This window comes from Euwallacea similis, chromosome 12, assembly GCF_039881205.1.
Source record: "Euwallacea similis isolate ESF13 chromosome 12, ESF131.1, whole genome shotgun sequence".
NCBI lineage: Eukaryota > Metazoa > Arthropoda > Insecta > Coleoptera > Curculionidae > Euwallacea > Euwallacea similis.
Window position 1 is genome coordinate 3,989,951 of NC_089620.1, and position 18,320 is coordinate 4,008,270.

The window sequence follows — 18,320 nt, forward strand, 5'->3', positions numbered from 1 at the left end:
TTAATGTACTTATAATGTCTTTAGTTGCCCTGGTGGTAGCTGTTGATTTGTCTTTTAGAAAGTATTTAGTAAAAAATATTCTAGATACAGCTGTAAAATATCAGGAAGGTAATGTAATTGAAAATCTTTTATTACCTGTAAGCGCTTATCTTGGTATGGCATTACTTATCACTACTGCTTTTAGATTCTATGGCTATTTTGTTGACATTCGAATGTTTACCTTAATGCGTCAAAAAATAGCTGATACGTCTTTTTGTAGGCTACTCCAACAAGACCACTCCTATTATCAGAACAATTTATCCGGAAGTTTAGTACATAAGGCCAGTAACTTAATGGATAGTGTGATAGAGTTAATAAGATTGCTTATAGATTGTTTTTTCGGTTACAGCATAGCATTAGTCTTAGCTATTTATACCTTATCATTAGTAAACATAAAATTTGCAATCGCTACATTCACTTGGGTAAGCATTTTTATTTTAGTATCGATTTTCAGCTTTCGTGTACTTACTGAACTAGCTGATAATTACTCTAAACAAAATTCACAAGTAATAGCTAGTATAGCAGATAGTATTTTAAATGTTATATCAGTAAGGTTATTTACTCAGCAAGCACATGAGAGACACAAATTTTTTCAAATATGCAAGAAAAGAACTATTGCAGAGAGAAAATTACAGTGGGCATACTTTTGTCTTTGGTTTATATATGGCTATTCATTCGATATACTCCAAGCAGTAAACTTGTATTTTTTAATTCATGATTATCAATTGAACAAGATTGCAATAGGAGATATTGCTCTTGTACTTGGAATTAATATATCGATTATAGAGTTTCTTAACCATCTAACTAGGAATCTTACGCAATTTTCTACTCATTTCGGCAAAGTTTCAGATGCATTGCCAATCTTGACTACTGTACCAGAAATTCAAGATAAGAAAAATGCTAAAGAATTAAATTTATTAAGTGGAAGAATAACGTTTAATAATGTTTCTTTTTCTTATGAAGGTCAGGAGCCATTATTTCAAGATTTCTCAGTGACCATTAATCCTTGCGAAAAGGTAGGTCTAGTTGGTTATTCTGGAGGTGGTAAATCTACTTTTATAAACTTAATCCTAAGGCTATTTGATGTTAAAAAAGGTAATATACAGATTGATAATCAAATAGTATCAGAAGTTACACAGAGTTCTTTGAGGCAACAAATATCTGTAATACCTCAAGACCCATTATTATTTCATGATACTATTTTAGCAAACATCATATATGGTAGACTTCAATCTACTATCGAAGAAATAATGAGAGCTGCAAAGCTGGCTGGTATTCACGATTTCATTATGACTCTACCAGATCAATATGGAACTATAGTCGGAGAAAAAGGTATCAAGCTGTCTGGAGGAGAAAGACAAAGAATAATAATAGCAAGGGCATTTTTAAAAAACGCTCTTATATTATTTCTCGATGAACCGACAAGTCAGTTAGATTCTATAACAGAAAAAACAATTCAAATGAGTTTATTCAAATTGATGAAAAATAAAACTACGATTACTATAGCACACCGTATTTCTACACTTTTACACATGGACCGAATTCTAGTATTTAACAAAGGAAAAATTGTCCAAGATGGTAAACATGCTGAATTAGTTTCTAAGCAAGGTCTTTACAAGGAACTTTGGAATGCTCAAATTGGTTGTTTGAATAGCAAAAAATAAGATGGAAAAAATTATTGATCTGAGAAGTGACACTACAACTCTGCAGAGCTCCAACGTTATACATGCAATAAGTAATGCAACTGTTGGAGATTTTGCTTATGGTGAAGACAAAAGCTGTAATGACTTATCAGAATATTGCAAACAATTATTCAAAGTAGAAGAAGCATTATTTGTAACCAGCGGTATGCTTGCAAATAGATTAGCCATTGCCAGTCAAACAAGTCCTGGTGATGAACTAATAACTCATTATAATTATCACGTTAATTTTTTCGATAGTGCAGGCAATGCAAAAGTAAATAATATCGTATTTAATTGTATTAGAAATAATAGCGGAATCTTAGATGTTGATGAAGTAGAATATGCTATTAATTCTAAGCCGAGGTATAAAATTTTTGCTCAGGTGAGTCTTGTTTCTATAGAAAATAGTATAAATGGGTTTAATGGTAAAATTTATCCTTTTGAAAAACAAGTCGAGTTATATCACTTTTTAAAAGCTCACAATGTAAATCTTCATTTAGACGGTGCAAGAATATTTAATGCTCATATCGAAACAAATATTGCTTTAGCAGATTATGCTAAATATGTGGATACAATGAGCTTTTCTTTTACTAAAGGACTTGGCGCTCCTTTTGGTTCAATGCTTATGGGTAAAAGAGAGATAATTGAAAGGGCTAAAAAGCTACAGGTTTGGCTAGGTAGTGGTTATCATCAGATAGGATATTGTGCTAATGCAGCAAAATACGTGCTACAGAATAATATCTCTAGGCTTAAAGAAGATAATAAGCTCGCTAAATTGTTTGCAGATAAGATGAAAGAAATTCCACACATAAAACTGGTACTACCTTATCCAGAAACTAATATAGTAAGCTTTAGTATAAAAGCACTAAATGTAACTAATGAGGTTTTCTTGAGTGAGTGCCAAGCTTATGGTTTATTGCTTTTTCCTTGGCTAGAGTCTCATATAAGAGCAGTTACCCACCTTGGCACAAAGGAAACAGACATCATGAAAGCTGCTGAAATTATAAAGGAGGTTGTGTTAAATTTAATATGAGAGTAAAAATAGATTTCTTTAGCGATTCAAACACTGACCCTTCAGCTAAAATGAGGGAAGCAATGGCTAAAGCAAAAGTTGGAAACGAAGCTGCATGTGAAGATCCAACTGTGAACGAATTAGTGGCAACCGCATGTAAAATATTAGGTAAACCTGCAGGAATCTTTTTGATTTCAGGAACGATGTCCAATGTAATTGCTTATAAAGTACACATTCAAAGACCTGGTGATTACTTGCTGCTTGATGAAACTTCACACCCGCTCATAGTACAATCTGGCTTGATCGCAGCCCAGGCACATGCCACTCCTTTGCCCATCAAAGGTACGAGAGGAATATTTACTGGAGAACAAATTGTTGAGTTTATTACTCGTCCTAGTTTAAGAAATATTCCGAGAGTTGGGCTTGTTTCTATTGAACAAACGACAAATTTTGGTGGTGGAGCTGTGTGGCCTTTAGAATATATTCAAGAGATCTCAAGTCTCTGCAAGGAGAATGACGTATTCACTCATTTAGATGGAGCAAGACTGTTCAACGCTTGTGCTCATACTAAAATATCTCCAAAGGAGTATGCAAGTTATTTTGATTCGGTATTCATTGATTTTAGTAAAGGATTAGGTGCTCCAATGGGCGCAATATTGCTTGGAAGTGAAGAGTTTATTGAAAAAGCTTGGTACTATAAGTTTCAAATTGGCGGAGGTATGCACCAAGCTGGCATTATTTCAGCTGCATGTTTATATGCTCTACATAATAATGTAAATTCTTTAGAAGAAGATCATAAAAAAATGCAGCACCTTATAGAAGGCCTAGACTCCATAGATCAAGTTATAATTGATATCGACCTGTATAAAACTAATATAGCGTATTTTTCATTACGTACTAATTGTATATCTACTCAAGAATTAATAAACGTACTAATGACAAATTATGGAATTAGAATGGCTAACATCAAAGGTAAAATCAGAGCTATAACACATAGAGATATAAGCTATGAAGATATTAATACTACTGTATCTGCTATAAGAAAGATACTAAGTAAGTAATTTTCTGCACTAATTGTTTGCAAACTTCTTGTCAAACAATATTATACCAATATAGTATTATGCTAGCATCTGCATAGAGCTATTTGGGAATAGGTATGAACTTTGTCTTCTTTCAATATTTACTATTCTTCTGTGGATATATGCTGCTTTATTTATCAAGACAAAGTATACCAATTGCTCTACCACTGTTAATAGATACTGACCATGTAAAATTAAGCTATTTTTTTGCCTGCTTTTCTTTTTTTTATGGAATATCAAAATTTGTTAATGGAATAATCATGGACTCCAAAAATAATCCATTATTTATGTTTGGGCTATGCAATATTTCAACTGGATTATTAACCATTGGTATAACTTTATCATATAATAATCTGACTTTATTACTGTTAACATTAATATTATTAGCTTGGACACAAGGGTTAGGTTGGCCAGCTATTACCAAGTTTATGGTTACAAACTCTAGCATCTCTTCAATTGCATCATCATGGGGAGTTATGAGCGCATCTCAGCAACTTGGTTCTTGTATTACTTTAATTGTATTACCAAGTATAATTAAAATATATGATGCAAAAAGTGCATTTTTGTACTCTGGTCTCTTATGCTTACTTTTTGGAATTTATATAATATTAAAGGCATATTACAAAGAAAGTGCCAACTTTACTACCTATTATAAGGTGCAGAAATCTCAAATAGGTATCAAGGTAACAAGTTCCATATGGTTTCTATGTTGTGCTACTTTTTGTGCTTATATTATAAAAATGGGAATCTTCTTTTGGTTTCCTATAATTTTAAGGGATAAATTACAAATTTCTCTTGTACAATCCTCACTAATAACAGGCGTATATGATTTAGGTGGAATCCTTGGAACTTTAATCACAGGAAGAATTAGTGATATGTACTTCTTTCAAAATAGAAGCTTGCTGGCATTACTTTACATGTTGGGTATAGCACTCACTTTTATTGCAATGAATTTTGGTCAAAATATAATTCTTATGAACCTTGGCGCAATCTTATTAGGATTTTTTATATTTGGAGTGCAAGTACTGACAGGTGTTATAGCTGTAGAAATTGCTCCACAAAATAATGTATGTGCAATTGTAAGCTTAACAGGATTATTTGGGTATATTGCAAGTTCAATATTTTCATGCGTGCTCTTAGGAGTACTTGTTCAGCACTTTGGTAACAGTATTATGTTTTCATTTTTTTCCATTTGCTCTGTTGTTGCACTCGTTTGCTTTTCCATACTATCAAGCAAAGACCTTAAAAAACTAAGTAAAGCGGTGTAGAAAACATTTCTCAACAGTTAAACTTTGTAGATAATTTTTTACCCAGGGAATAAACGTTATAGCCATATCCTAGTAGCAATTCATTATCTAACAAGTTACGAAAGTCAAAGATATTAGGTGTAGCCATAGCATCCTTTAAGATTAAAAAATCTTGATTTTTAAATTCTTTCCACTCCGTTAACAATAACAAGGCTTCCGCGTCCCTTGCAGCCCCTATAGCATTGTCTGCGTACTCTATATCCTTTAGAACTTGCCTAGCATTATCCATCCCCATTGGATCATATGCAGTAATTTTAGCCTTGTTATTCACTAACAATTTTGCAATATCTATAGCTGGGCTATTTCTTACATCATCAGTACCAGACTTAAAAGTTAGCCCCCATATCGCTATTTTTTTATTTTGGACTCCATTTAATACATATTCTACCTTTTTAGCAATGTTTGTTATATGATTATAGTTAGATTCCTTAACTGAATTTAAAATTTGTAGCTTGACATTGTGATCTTCAGCAAGCCTTATTAAGGCCGATAAATCTTTAGGAAAACATGATCCTCCAAATCCTGGACCAGCTTTGAGAAATTCCTTACCTATTCTATGGTCCATTCCCATACTGTTAGCTAAAAGGTCAATGTCTGCTCCTAATAGCTCACATAAACCTGCCATCTCATTGATAAAAGCAACCTTTGTTGCTAGAAAAGCATTAGAAGCATATTTAATCATTTCAGCAGTAACTGTATCAGTGACTGTTAACGGAATATTCTTATCTATAAATGGTCTATATATAACTTCTAGTTTTGCCCTAGCTAGCTTAGTTTTTACTCCTATTATTATCCTATCTGGGTATAAAAAATCTGATACTGCAGAGCCTTGCTTGAGAAACTCTGGATTAACCCCCAAATCAAAGTTATAGCCCTTATTAGATAAATAATTATGTATATTTTCTGCAGTACCAGGAGGAACAGTTGACTTTATCACTATTAAGCAATCTTGATTAATTCTCTCAGAAACTTCACTTACTGCATTATATACATTCTTTAAATTTGCATTTCCTAGGGAGTCTGATGGAGTATCTACAGTTATAAATACTACTTCTGTATTGGGATTTATTTGAAAATACGAATCGAAAAATCTTATCCTTCGTGACTTTATATTATTCTCTAAATAATCTGCTAATCCAGGTTCATATAGGGGAATTTTCCCTGATTTCAAAAGTTCAATCTTCTCAGTATTTATGTCAATGCAATCAACTTTATGGCCCTGCTCCGATAACATTGTACCAGATACTAAGCCTACATACCCTACTCCTATAATAGTTATGTGCATTTTATTATCACCTTAAAAATATAGCTTAGCATCTAAAATAAACACCATTAACAATTAGAGTCATAAACTTTTGTTGTTACATTATTTTTCTTAATTTCCTTACCTTCCGAATAAACTATAAATAAGGTTGACGGTATTAATATCAAAGTACCATATAAAGCACTTTTATCAGGTAATTCATTAAATATAACGTATGTTACTATTGCAGAAATTATTAGCTCTATGTATCTATAAGGTGCAAGTGCAGTAGCATCAGTAAGAGTAAAAGCTTTTAACATAAAGAGCAAAATTAGATTTGAATTAATTCCTAAAATCAGCAGTAATATTAATTCCAACAAGGAAGGCATATGCCAATAAAATAACAAAGGTGGAATAGAAAAAATAGTTGTCGTTAGAGCTGAATAAAATAACATACTTATTACTGACTCTTTTATCACAAGTTTCTTATTAAGTATGTCTAATATAGCAAAGATTAACGCAGATACAATAAAAATAAGAAGTTCAGGATTAAAGTCTTCACTATGAGCTTTGGTAGTAATAGCAATACCAACAAAGCCAATAACAGTTACTATCCATCTTTGCCAAATTATATTTTCCTTTAGTAAAGGGATTGCAAGAAGTATAACAAATAATGGTATAGAAAAACTTATAATCGTTGCAGTTACTATGGGGAAAGTAGTCAATCCATAGGTCCATAAGACCATTCCACAAAACAACAATCCACCCCTGGTTATTTGAGTAGATATTTGGCTTGTTTTAAAAGTTTCTATTCCATAGTAAAACATAAAAGGTACAAGGGTAATAGTGGTAAACAGAAAGCGGAAAAAAATTATTTCAAAACTCTGAAGATGTAAACTTAGATATTTTGATATAGTATCATTAGCTACACTGCTAAATAAGCTAAGTATAAACCAGATAACCCCAAACAAATAAGCTCTCAGTCTATAATTCATAAAGCTTCTGATTTAATAGATACGATGTACTCATATAATTTTACTACAAAACTAATAATATAAAAGTTTTCTGATGTCTGGCCCAAGAATGTGATCGTGAGGGTTAATTATAAATAATTCGGGAAATTTCGTCTCTGTAGACATATTAAGAGCTATGTAACGAATGTTTATATTTGTGAGTAATAGTAAGGTTCAAGGTAAGGAAAATGCTAGTGAGGTAAAGTAGAATAACGTTGATTTGATAATTTAAGCTCATCTTCCCTCTTGCTACATCTCTCTTTATATCTCCTCTTTTGCAGCAGGTCTATACTTACTGCTTAAATTTAGGTGCACACTAATTTTTCGATTTGTATATTATACTAATGCTTGTATAATACCTTCATTGAATATTTGATTTTGAGGTAATTAGATGCCAAAAAGTAAAACTAAACGTGGAACGGAAGATTTGAAGGGTAATGCAGGCCCAAGCAAAAGATCTCGTCTCAGTTCTGATCCTAAAAAAAATAAAGAGATTATCTCTAGCAAAGTAATAAGTAAGCTGAAGGATGTTGTTAAAGGTGATAGAACTTCAGCTATTGAGGGATGGGTCAAGGTTCACCCTGTAACAGTAGAGGGTCTAACCGTTGAGCAATCGTACCTCTTATGTAATGCGTTTCGTGATGAATCTTGTTGGTCAGGTGCGACACTAGATGTTGCTAAATTGGTAGGAGAATTAGCTAAATCAGGTGTGTTGAATCCATTTGCTATATATAAAATAGCATGTATTGAGTGTGTAGAGAGTGAAATTAAGCAATTATTTGACAAGGCGTTAGAGTCTTTTAGATCTGACTTATCTCATAAAGGCGCATGTGAGGAAGATAGGAATTTAGCTTGCAGTGATGAGCTTGCAAGAGTTGAATTGTTAAGTTCCATGGGAAGACGTGATCCTGTTTTCAATTTCTGGATTGATCAAGAATCAGGTAACCTTAGAGAAAATATAGAAGCAGAAGATGGATTTAATAAGGCTGTAGATTTCAAGTGGAGTAAGGGAGTGGAACACTTCTATAATCGTCTGTGTTCTGAAGAAAAATTAGTGAAAGAAGGGCGAGAAAAATTGCTAGTTTCTGCTATTGCAAAATTATCTCCATTGCAATCTAGCTATAAACTTGCTGCTACCTTAAATTCCATTCTAGGTAAAGTCATAAGCGCAAAAGTAGATCATAAGTCACTACTCGGGCTACCGAATAAGAAAGATAGGGGTGTGATTTATCGTCCTCTTAGTTGCTTAGTAGAGCACGGTTTTCTTTGCACAACTAAGTATGTTATCCAGTACTTGAGCGAGGGATGTTCAAGATCTGAAGTAGAGAAAATGCTTTCACCTAGGGGATATGCACATCTTCTCTCATCGCTTTCATTTGTTGTAGTTTCTAAAGATTATGACTTGGATAACAGGAATGAAGCAAGGTCAGCTATTAGCAGTCTTTGGGAATCTAGTGTATTTAACCAAAATAAAATAAATGTTGTCGATCCTTTTAAAGATAGGATTGCTTTTGTTGCAATGGAAAATGCAATTTCAAATTTGGTTGTAGATCAGGAGAACAGCAAGGATACTCAAAGTGCTGGCGATGGTGAAAAAGTTGATTTGGTCTTGAGTATTTTAAAGTTTGCTAAAGATTGTTGTTCAGACAAAAGCTTTAAATCATTAAAAGAGAGGATAGCAAATAGTTTAGATAAAACAAGGAATTCTAAGATGATAGATGCAACTAGCTCCTGCAATTTAATAGAAGAGTTGTGTAAGTCAGCGAGAAATTTGAATTTATTCTCTGCTAGCACTGAAGGTCCTCAATCTACGTTAGTGGGTACTGGTGTTAGTATTTCGTCTGCTGCAGTTGTTAACAAATAGGAGTATTTATGCATGGTAATAGTGAAGATCGTGAATTAGTTAGGGCTTTATTAAGTGGAGGTTGTGATGAGTTTAGTAGACAATTTGTAGGTTTTTTAAACAACTGTCCATCTTTTTTGCATTCGGCTAATAAGCCTGGCTTTTTTCCTACATTTTTTTTGGTATGTTTTCTACTGCACATGATGCAGGTATATTAGTTGAAGATGAAAGAGTCTATTTTCGTTTTGACAATTGTGGAAATCTAAAAGTTGCTGTTCTCACTAATAAAGAAAATAGAAGAATAGTCAGGTGTTATACTGTTGCTGATAATGAGAACAGCCCTGGGTCAAGGTTTAGTGCAGAAGAGAAGCAGCAGGTAGAAGAGAATCTTCCACAAGAATTACAGGAAGATGAGGATCTGGACTGGGAAGAGTATAAAATATTTCGGTTTGGAGAAGAATGTAGGTTTATTCATGAAATAGATATATTTCCTCAACGTGATGAACCTGGAGCTCCAATTTTTCATGAAATTAACCCAATCAGAGAACAAGGTGAATTGTTAGACCTGATGAGTGAGTTGGCAAATGATGATACAGGAGAAGTGCGTACTAATGTTAAAAGAATTTTGGAATATGTTATTGATATCCATGATGAACATGAAGATAGCTTAGTGTTTCGTGCAGAGTCTGATTACCACGGTTTTCTGTGTGGTTTTTTAGTAAATTTTAGATACCGAGCTGTGGCTGATTTCTACCCAGAGCTACTTATAGGAAAAGGTTATGCAGATGTTGTTTTGCTTGTTCGTGGTGTTGATCAGGCAAATGATTCGGTTTCAATTATAATTGAGTTGAAGGTTGGTGATGAGGAAGGATTAGAGCAAGCTAAAGATTATGCTAAAAGTTGTTCTGTTTCGTCTTTGCCTATTCATACCTCATCACCAAGTGCTGTTTGTGTAGCGTTAAATTTTCAATTACGTGGAGGTGCTGGTCTCCGAACTTCTGTGCAGGCCTTTTCAGAAGGTGGTCTTTCCTTAATACCGGGTTTACTACATCCTCATGGAAATGGAGTTAGGGGAAATGTAAAACGTTTTTTACAACCCATAGCATCAGAGTTCACTCAATCGCCTCATTGTAATACTTTTTCCTGTACGTCATCGTTTGTTTTTGGAAATGTTTTATCTACAAGGAGGGACTTAGAAACAAATGATGGGCGGGAGGTAAGGGTTACCAAGTATCTATTTAACCACTCTCAGGGAGAGAAAATGAAACGTATAGGTGGTAGGGGAGATGCAGCAGATATTGTAAGCCATGCGTTAACTTTAGCTCTATTTTTATCAAATATTGGTTTTGTTGTGCTTCACATTTTTCGTCGTTTAAAGTGGCAGACTTTACCAGATAAGGCATTGAACCTGTCATTACTATCGTCAAGCCACAGATGATGCTAAGGTGCGTCAAGTACTTTGTGAAGTAGATGTCCAGGGTCATCTGGAAGTGGCTTATGCAAAGAAATTCGAATCACTACGTGCTTACTCACGTTCTCATAGTGAAGGTTATTTCGAGGGAAGGTTTTCAGAACAAATGGGTAATGTTAGGAACTTACATCAACTTGCAGATCAGTTGATGAGTGCTGAGCCTAATTTTGGTAATGATGGTAATGTGAATGGTGAGTACAGGGCTAGGTATGAAGTTTTATTTAATGAGATTTCTCGTCTGTTGTCTCCGTTATTAAATGGAAACCGTCTACTCGTGAACAATGAAGCTAAATTTCAGGCTTTGTTGCGTGGGATATTTCAAAGTTGCGATAATCCTGCCAAGGTAATTATTGAGTTCCAGCTACAGAGAGGAAGGAAAATGGACCTAGTATTATCAAAATCTGCGGAAAATGATGATACTCATCCAATTGGAATAGAGTTGAAGTATGCTAACACCGTAGAACAAGTTGAACGAAAAAGGGTGGAGGCAAATCGACAGTTAAGTGAATACGAATTTTGTGGAGGATGCAAGCGTATTACTGGGGGAGATGCGATGGTTTTGTTATACGCTATATTGAATGCTATAGGACAAGAGCAGGATCTGATATTGATTGGTGGGCTTCGTAGAGCATCTGGGTTTTCTAGATGACTTGTAACTAATAAAAGTACCAAAGATAAGGTTGTTTATGGGTAAAATTATGCATTAAGCTAGAGTGCGTTTGAGTAAGGTTGGAGAAAAAGTAAGGTCTTTTAGCAAGAAAATTTGATTTATGTTTTCTTAAGTTAAAGTTAACCTGATGAAGTTTGTACAATTCATTGTTGGAGTTTTTTTGTTCTGTTTTTACTGTAAGTTCAATCTGCTCTATCTTTGGTCTTTTTTTCTTAGTTTTGCAGCAAGTCTAATATTTTTACTACTTAATGGAATAACTTGCAGAAAGTGGAGATATAATGCTAAGGCAGAGGAGCTCAGACAGTTGCCTTAAAACAATAAAGAAATAGTAAAGGCAAAAAGATACCTTGCGTAGTTCGAAAGCTTCTCTAGTAACCGTTCACGATATAAGAAAGTAGTTTACAAAAATGGTATAGTGGTATAGAGAAGATAAGCTAGATAGGGAGGGTTTAATGATAGAAGTGCTGCAAGAGAAGATTGTGGTGTTAGAGTCAGAAAATGCCGATCTGAAAGCGGAGATAGAAAATCTTAGAAAGGAAGTAATAGAGTTACAAGACAAGCTGGGTTTAAATTCAAAAAATTTATCTCTACCACCATCACAAGATGTAAAAAAACAAAAAAACAGGAATCCAGGAAGGCAACCAGGACATGAAGCGCACAAGCGAGAGTTAATAGAAGCAGATGAGATTGTGAAGTGCTCGATTGATTCGATTTGTGTGTGCGGAAGCCAAGTTATTTTAGAAGAAGACACTATACATCAAAAGGTGGAGCTGCCAGAAATTAAGCCAATAGTAACTGAGTATATGCTGCAAAAAGGTTACTGTAAGGCATGTAAGAAAAGGATCTCAGCGAGTCTACTTGAAGGTGTTGGTTGGAATCTTTTGAGACCCAATGCCGAAGCGATAATCAGCAGCTTTACTGGCTTTTTTATCAACTCAAAAAGAGAAGTACAACAGATTTTAAGCAGTATATTTAATCTGAACATAAGCCTAGGTTTGATATCAAAAACTGAGGGTAAAGTATCAGAAAAATGTATATCAGAATACGAAAAAATAAGAGAAGAGCTGAACGAGAGTAAGTATTTGCACATAGATGAAACGAGCCAATAGAAATCAGGGAAAGAAAGGTTGGGTAGTAACGAATAAAACAGCAACACTTATGAAGTTAGTTGGATCTCGCGGAAAGAAAGTGTTGAAAGGGTTATTACCAGAGTACTAAGATAAGCGATAGGTATGCTGCATATAATTACTTTAGTCGTGACAGATCTGCTGGGCCCACTTAGCAAGGGACTTTGAAAGGTTTTTCTTCAGTAAAAATGTTGAAGTGAGTCAAATCGGCGCAGCATTAAAATCGCTGAGCAATAGAGTGTCTGTGATAGATAGAGCACGTAAACAAAACCTGATAGATAATTTAAGATTTTGTTGGTTAATGAGAAAGATTAGAAAAAGGGTGAAATATTTTTTGCAAAAGATAACAAGGGTTGCAAAAGGAACTCAAGCCTCGAGAATGGCTGCCAATATTCTGCGTTCTGAAGATATGATGTGGAAATTTGTGCGAAGTCCTGATCTGATTGAGACAACAAACAATCTTGCAGAACGTCAAGGTAGAAGGTATGTCATTTATCGTAAAAATAGCTTTTTCACTTGGTCAAAACGTGGAGAAAAGTTCGTTGAAAGAATGCTCTCGATATTTTTGACTTCACGTTTGAATAATCAGAACCCTGTCCAGAAATTACAGAATTTAGTCGCTATTCCTTCTTAATTGGGAATACTCCGTGAACGGTTACCCTATACCAGTCCAAACTGCATAAGATGTACCAAGGGGAATAGACTTCATTGCTAACGATAGCCAGTAAAGACTCACAGAACCGCTAACTAAAATAATTACTACAGGTATAACACGAGTAAAGCCATTGCTATATTTCAGTGCTGTGGTCCATATTATCTCAACCAAACCAGCTAATAGCAAATACGTCCAGGCCATACACTAACTCCATCTTACTGATATATTATACATAAGAATGTTAAAAGTTCACTTAGCATTTTACACGCTTTGATAATACTGTTGTACTTTATTTTTAATTGTTTCTGTAAGGTTGCATAAGAAATTCTGACAAAATTTTTAAGGCCAAATGCAATTCCTGGAGCTGAATGATCTTCCAATAAAAGACCTGCTGCAAAACAAAAATGATAAAAACAGCAACTTTCCTTTTGCAGCGGGTCTATGTCTTTATTTCAGCTAAAGGGAGAACATAGGAGGCATTTTTTACCGCTTTTGCATCCAAACTAATTATGCTAAGATATTTACTATTTACACTGATATTTTCACATAATTGAGTGTCAGCTTCTGCAATATTGATTTATATCAAATTTGACTTCCTCAACATCTTTTGGCATGACCCTTTGTAGCAGCTCCTTCTAGCACATACTGTTGCTTTTGTAAATTAAGACCGTAGAATTTTTCCACCTGTTTCACTCCTCAACATCGGCATTTCTCTCAAATCAGCTAATTTCAAGCCACTTGGCTGTCTCCCATTTATTACATCTTCTTTAATTTTTGGTGCTAAATAATTTCACCTTTTCTTTCCCTACTAAGAACTTCACAAACTCAAGATTTTTATGGTTATAACTGACAGCATGGTGCACAGCCATCTTCTCGATGTACATAATTAACATTAGCCCCTTTATCAAGTTGAGCTTCTACTCCACTGCGGTCTTTTCTCTTGACAGCATCAAGAAGTAATTCATTTCTTAGTAAATTTTCAACTTCTTCATGTCCTCCATCATTTGCAAGTTCCAATGGTGATCTATTATTGGAATTTTTAATATCAATTCTTGCTCCTTTTTCTATGAGAAATTCTACAGATGGTAAATGTCCTTCCTTGGCAGCATAGTAGACTGATCTGTAGTTTTAGAATTATTAAAAAATGATTCTTGTTGTTGCTTTTCTATTAGAAGCTTTACAATTCCTAGATATCCTTTATTGGTAGCATAATGCAAAGGAGTCCAATTGTTTTTACCTTTTGTACCAACTTCTACTCCCTGATTAAGAGAAAACTTTACAATATCAATATTTCAAAAATCAGCTGCAATATGAATAGGCTTGTTTTCGTCATTAGTTTTAGTATTAAAACTTACACCTTTATTATTTACTAAAAATTTTGTTACTTCTAAGCTATCAAACTTAGCTGGATGATGCACAGCCATCTTGACCAAAAAATCATTCCCCTATCTCGTTCTTATCATTATGCCTTATACCCTGTATTACACCTTCAGATATAGTCATTTCTAACCTCCAACATCCTTGCTAATAAACCCTTACTAAAACTGCTGAAAAGACTTTATAAGTTAATATTCTAAATCTCAATATTTTATGGTGCAAGTTTTTATTTTTAAAACATTATACTTTGTGTAGGGATAACTACACGCATCAAAGTTAAAGAAAATCGAAAGCAAAATGATGAAGAAAATGAAAGTTTAAGTTTTCTTCAACAAGTCAAGGAAAGAATTTACCCATTTGTGCTTTAAAGCCTGTGTTAGCAAGAGCCTTAATCACTAAATGAACAATGTCACGCAGAGTTTCATCCTCAATTTTTCTATATTCCCTCACTAGCCTTGATATTTCTTCGCTGCCTACATCGCTGTGAAAGGCCTTATCATGCAAGTCTTCAGAGGCTTTGGTAAAAAAATATGACATGTCAACAGACAAAGCTTCTGCCAAATTATACAATCTATCAACTACAAGCCTTACCTCTCCAGTTTCATATCCTTGTATATGCTGAAATGAAATTTTAAGCTTTTTTCCTAAGTCCCTTTGGCTAAAACCACACATTAGCCTTCTTTTCCTTATTCTTTCACCTATTTGCCTATCGATAGGATGTTGTATGGTCATTTTACGTATCAGATCTATGTATTATCACTTTGAGAAAAAGATTTTACCAATATATAAACTACACTACGTAACCTTTTGCTCTTAATTTCGTTATATCCTTTGACTAATTTTAGTATTTCTTCATCGTAACTTTCATGTGAGTCAGCGTGCATATCAGTAAAAAAATCAGCAACATTAATCGATAGGGCTTTTGCTAAGTCATACAGTCTACTGGCTAAAATACAATTTGAACCATTTTCGTACCTTTGTATCTGTCTATATGAAACACCTATTCTTTTTCCTAATTCAGTTTGTGTCAAACCACAGTATAACCTAAGTTCCTTTATTTTTTTGCCTAATTCCACTTTTTATTACTAATTTTAGCTGTTCAAGCTTATATTGAATTTTTTAATTTATGAAGTGGAAAAAAAGAAGGAAAGCTAGAGAACTTTCCTTCTTTGATTTATAGCATACTATAATAAACCACTATCATAAAAACTAAAGTGGCTCTTCTGTGTTACGATTATATGATCTATTAATTTCATTCCTACATTTTCACAGGTTGCAGCTAATGTAAGTGTGTTATCCTCATCCTCCTTTGATGGCTCTATATCTCCACTTGGATGATTATGTGAAATTGCAACAGATGATGCGTCAATCAGTAATCCCTGTTTTATTATTTCCCTGACATACAGAGGTACTCTGTCTATAGTTCCACAGTCTTGAATATACTCATATATTAAATGACCACTTCGATCTAAGTATACCACTCGTAAGCTTTCCTTTCGTGACTGCCCTATTGCTGCTTTAAAGTATTTTAGTAGCTCTTCTCTATTATCAAGAATTGACAATTTTTTTAACTTACCTTTCAGTATCCTATCAAAAATCTCTTTCAGACAAAAGATATTTGCTATTGCTCCATCATTCATTCCTGTAACGTTTTTTAGCTCATGAAAATCAGCATTAATTACCCTTCCTAAACTACTAAAGAACTCAATTAGCCTTTTTGCCACTTCTCTTCCTTCTGCATATTCAGATAGAGTACGTTCTAGTAGCTCATGGTCAAGCAAAGACCTGCCTCTACTTGATAAAATGCGAGTTTCTAACTTCTCTTTTCTCTCACTATTATTCATAAAAACCTCCAAGATCAACATTATATACAAATTCAGCGCCAGCTTTCTGACGCAGTAGTTCTCGAGGAATAACCCTTTTGAACTCTAAATTTGCAATGTTGTCCTTGTTGCTTGGGCACTGGGATGACAGGAGAAGGTACTAGGATGACACCATGACCTCGTCGTCCCGCTACGTGTTAGCGGAATCTAGAGATACCGTGACGGTTCGTGGCGGTATGACGTAAAGCTCGCATTAGCTATACTTTTATGCTCACCAACTTAGCTGGATCCAAGTAGTCAAGCTACTTGGATCTGCAAATTGCAATGTTCGTACAGCTGCGTGCTTGACACTGGGATTTAGTGCAGCTACCCTAAACTGGAAGCTCATCTTGCTATTTTTGGCTGAAAGGAACACATTTTTAGAATAATGAAAACAATCAGCACTTTAATTCAAGAAGGATCGGAGTTATCATCGTCACATAAAGTTGAATCACCATATTTAGATTGTGAGATCATCATGCAGCACGTACTTGGAGTGGAAAGATCATTCATAATTATGAACCATGCTGATCAAGTGCCGATGGAGAAAGAACTTTTATTTTGGAAATTAACGAAAAAAAGAGCGGAAAGATATCCAATATCGCAAATAATAGGTAATCGTGAATTCTGGAGTAAAAATTTTATAGTTAACCAGCATGTTTTGGATCCAAGACCAGATAGTGAAACAATAATCCTAGCAGTGTTAAAATATTACCCAAATAAAAAGCAGAGACTAAAAATCGCGGATTTTGGTACAGGCACAGGTTGTTTATTGATATCCGTACTTAGTGAGTATGAATATGCTGTCGGTATCGGTTTTGAAAAAAGCTTGGAAGCATACAAAATTGCCTATCAGAACACAAAAAAACATGATCTTCTCAGCAGAGCCAAAATATTTCCAAATTCATGGACAGAGTGCAGAGGCTCATTTGATCTGATAATTAGCAACCCTCCATATATTAAAAGAAGCAAATTGAAAGACCTGCAAGCTGAAGTGCAAAAAGAGCCAAGAATTGCTCTTGATGGTGGAATTGATGGTTTGAGCTGTTACTTGAGCATTTTTCCAATATTAAGGAGGTGTCTTAAAAAAAATGGGTTTGCGATATTGGAGATAGGTGAAGATCAAAGCGATATTGACAAAATAATCCCCTCATACGAATTAGCTTTTCAGGAATATGTACATGATTTGGCAGGAATGAAGAGAGGCATTGTTATGCAAAAAACATAGCTAATGTTTTCTTCCTTCATCCCATATTATCCTATGTCATCCCAGTACCCTCTACCTCGTCATCCCAGTGCGTGACACTGGGATCTATATTTAACTAGATCCTATGGTCAAGCCATAGGATGACAGGAACGGTTTTATGCATTTTTTAAAAGGGCAATATATTTAGGCTTTGCTGGCAAAGTGGAAAGTAAGGCCAGCTTCTATGCCGTGTGTGTGAAATAGTCGATTACCTATATTTATTTTATCTGTTTTCGCAGCCTCTATCGGTTTATTATTGTCAGCGAGTTTATTATACTGCCTTGTTTTGCTGGCATTATCGTCTACCACTTCCCTAAACGCTTCTGCTTCAAGCGTAAAATTGCTATCAATAACACCACCAACAGCAAAACCCCTATATCCGATATGCATATTTACATCTTCATTTATGCGATAATCAAGGCCAGCTTTTAATTGACCTGCGGGTCTTATTGACGATTTTTCAAACATTGTCATTCTTGTTGCACCAATTCCAATACCAATGTAAGGAGAAAAAGAGAAACGGTCACCCTTCCAATGATGATAAACATTTGCCATTACAGATATGTTCTCAATTTGGTCGTGATTGACTATAGCACGATACAAATATTCTGTATCAGTGTCGTCTGCTTGCTTCTTAACTTTTTCCTTTGTGTACGATACAGTCATTTGATTGCTTATTAAACCAATATTATCC

At 34.5% G+C, this 18,320-nt stretch overlaps 2 protein-coding genes across 2 annotated transcripts; one reads left to right on the plus strand and one right to left on the minus strand.

Moving 5' to 3' along the window:
- Window positions 1-2,804: 2,804 nt before the first annotated feature.
- Window positions 2,805-3,794, plus strand: LOC136412387 (uncharacterized). Its single transcript, XM_066395446.1, has one exon. It carries the CDS (start codon window positions 2,805-2,807, stop codon window positions 3,792-3,794), a length of 990 nt encoding a protein of 329 aa, XP_066251543.1.
- A 1,296-nt stretch (window positions 3,795-5,090) lies between these two features.
- LOC136412388 (UDP-glucose 6-dehydrogenase-like) lies at window positions 5,091-6,404 on the minus strand. The gene has a single exon (XM_066395447.1). The coding sequence runs from the start codon at window positions 6,402-6,404 to the stop codon at window positions 5,091-5,093; it is 1,314 nt and encodes a 437-aa protein (XP_066251544.1).
- Between the last annotated feature and the right edge of the window lie 11,916 nt (window positions 6,405-18,320).

What these genes read in the sequence shown, in the direction of transcription:
- LOC136412388 (XM_066395447.1), bottom strand. Translation starts at nt 6,404, where the DNA reads ATGCACATAACTATTATAGGAGTAGGGTATGTAGGCTTAGTATCTGGT.
- LOC136412387 (XM_066395446.1), top strand. Translation starts at nt 2,805, where the DNA reads ATGAGGGAAGCAATGGCTAAAGCAAAAGTTGGAAACGAAGCTGCATGT.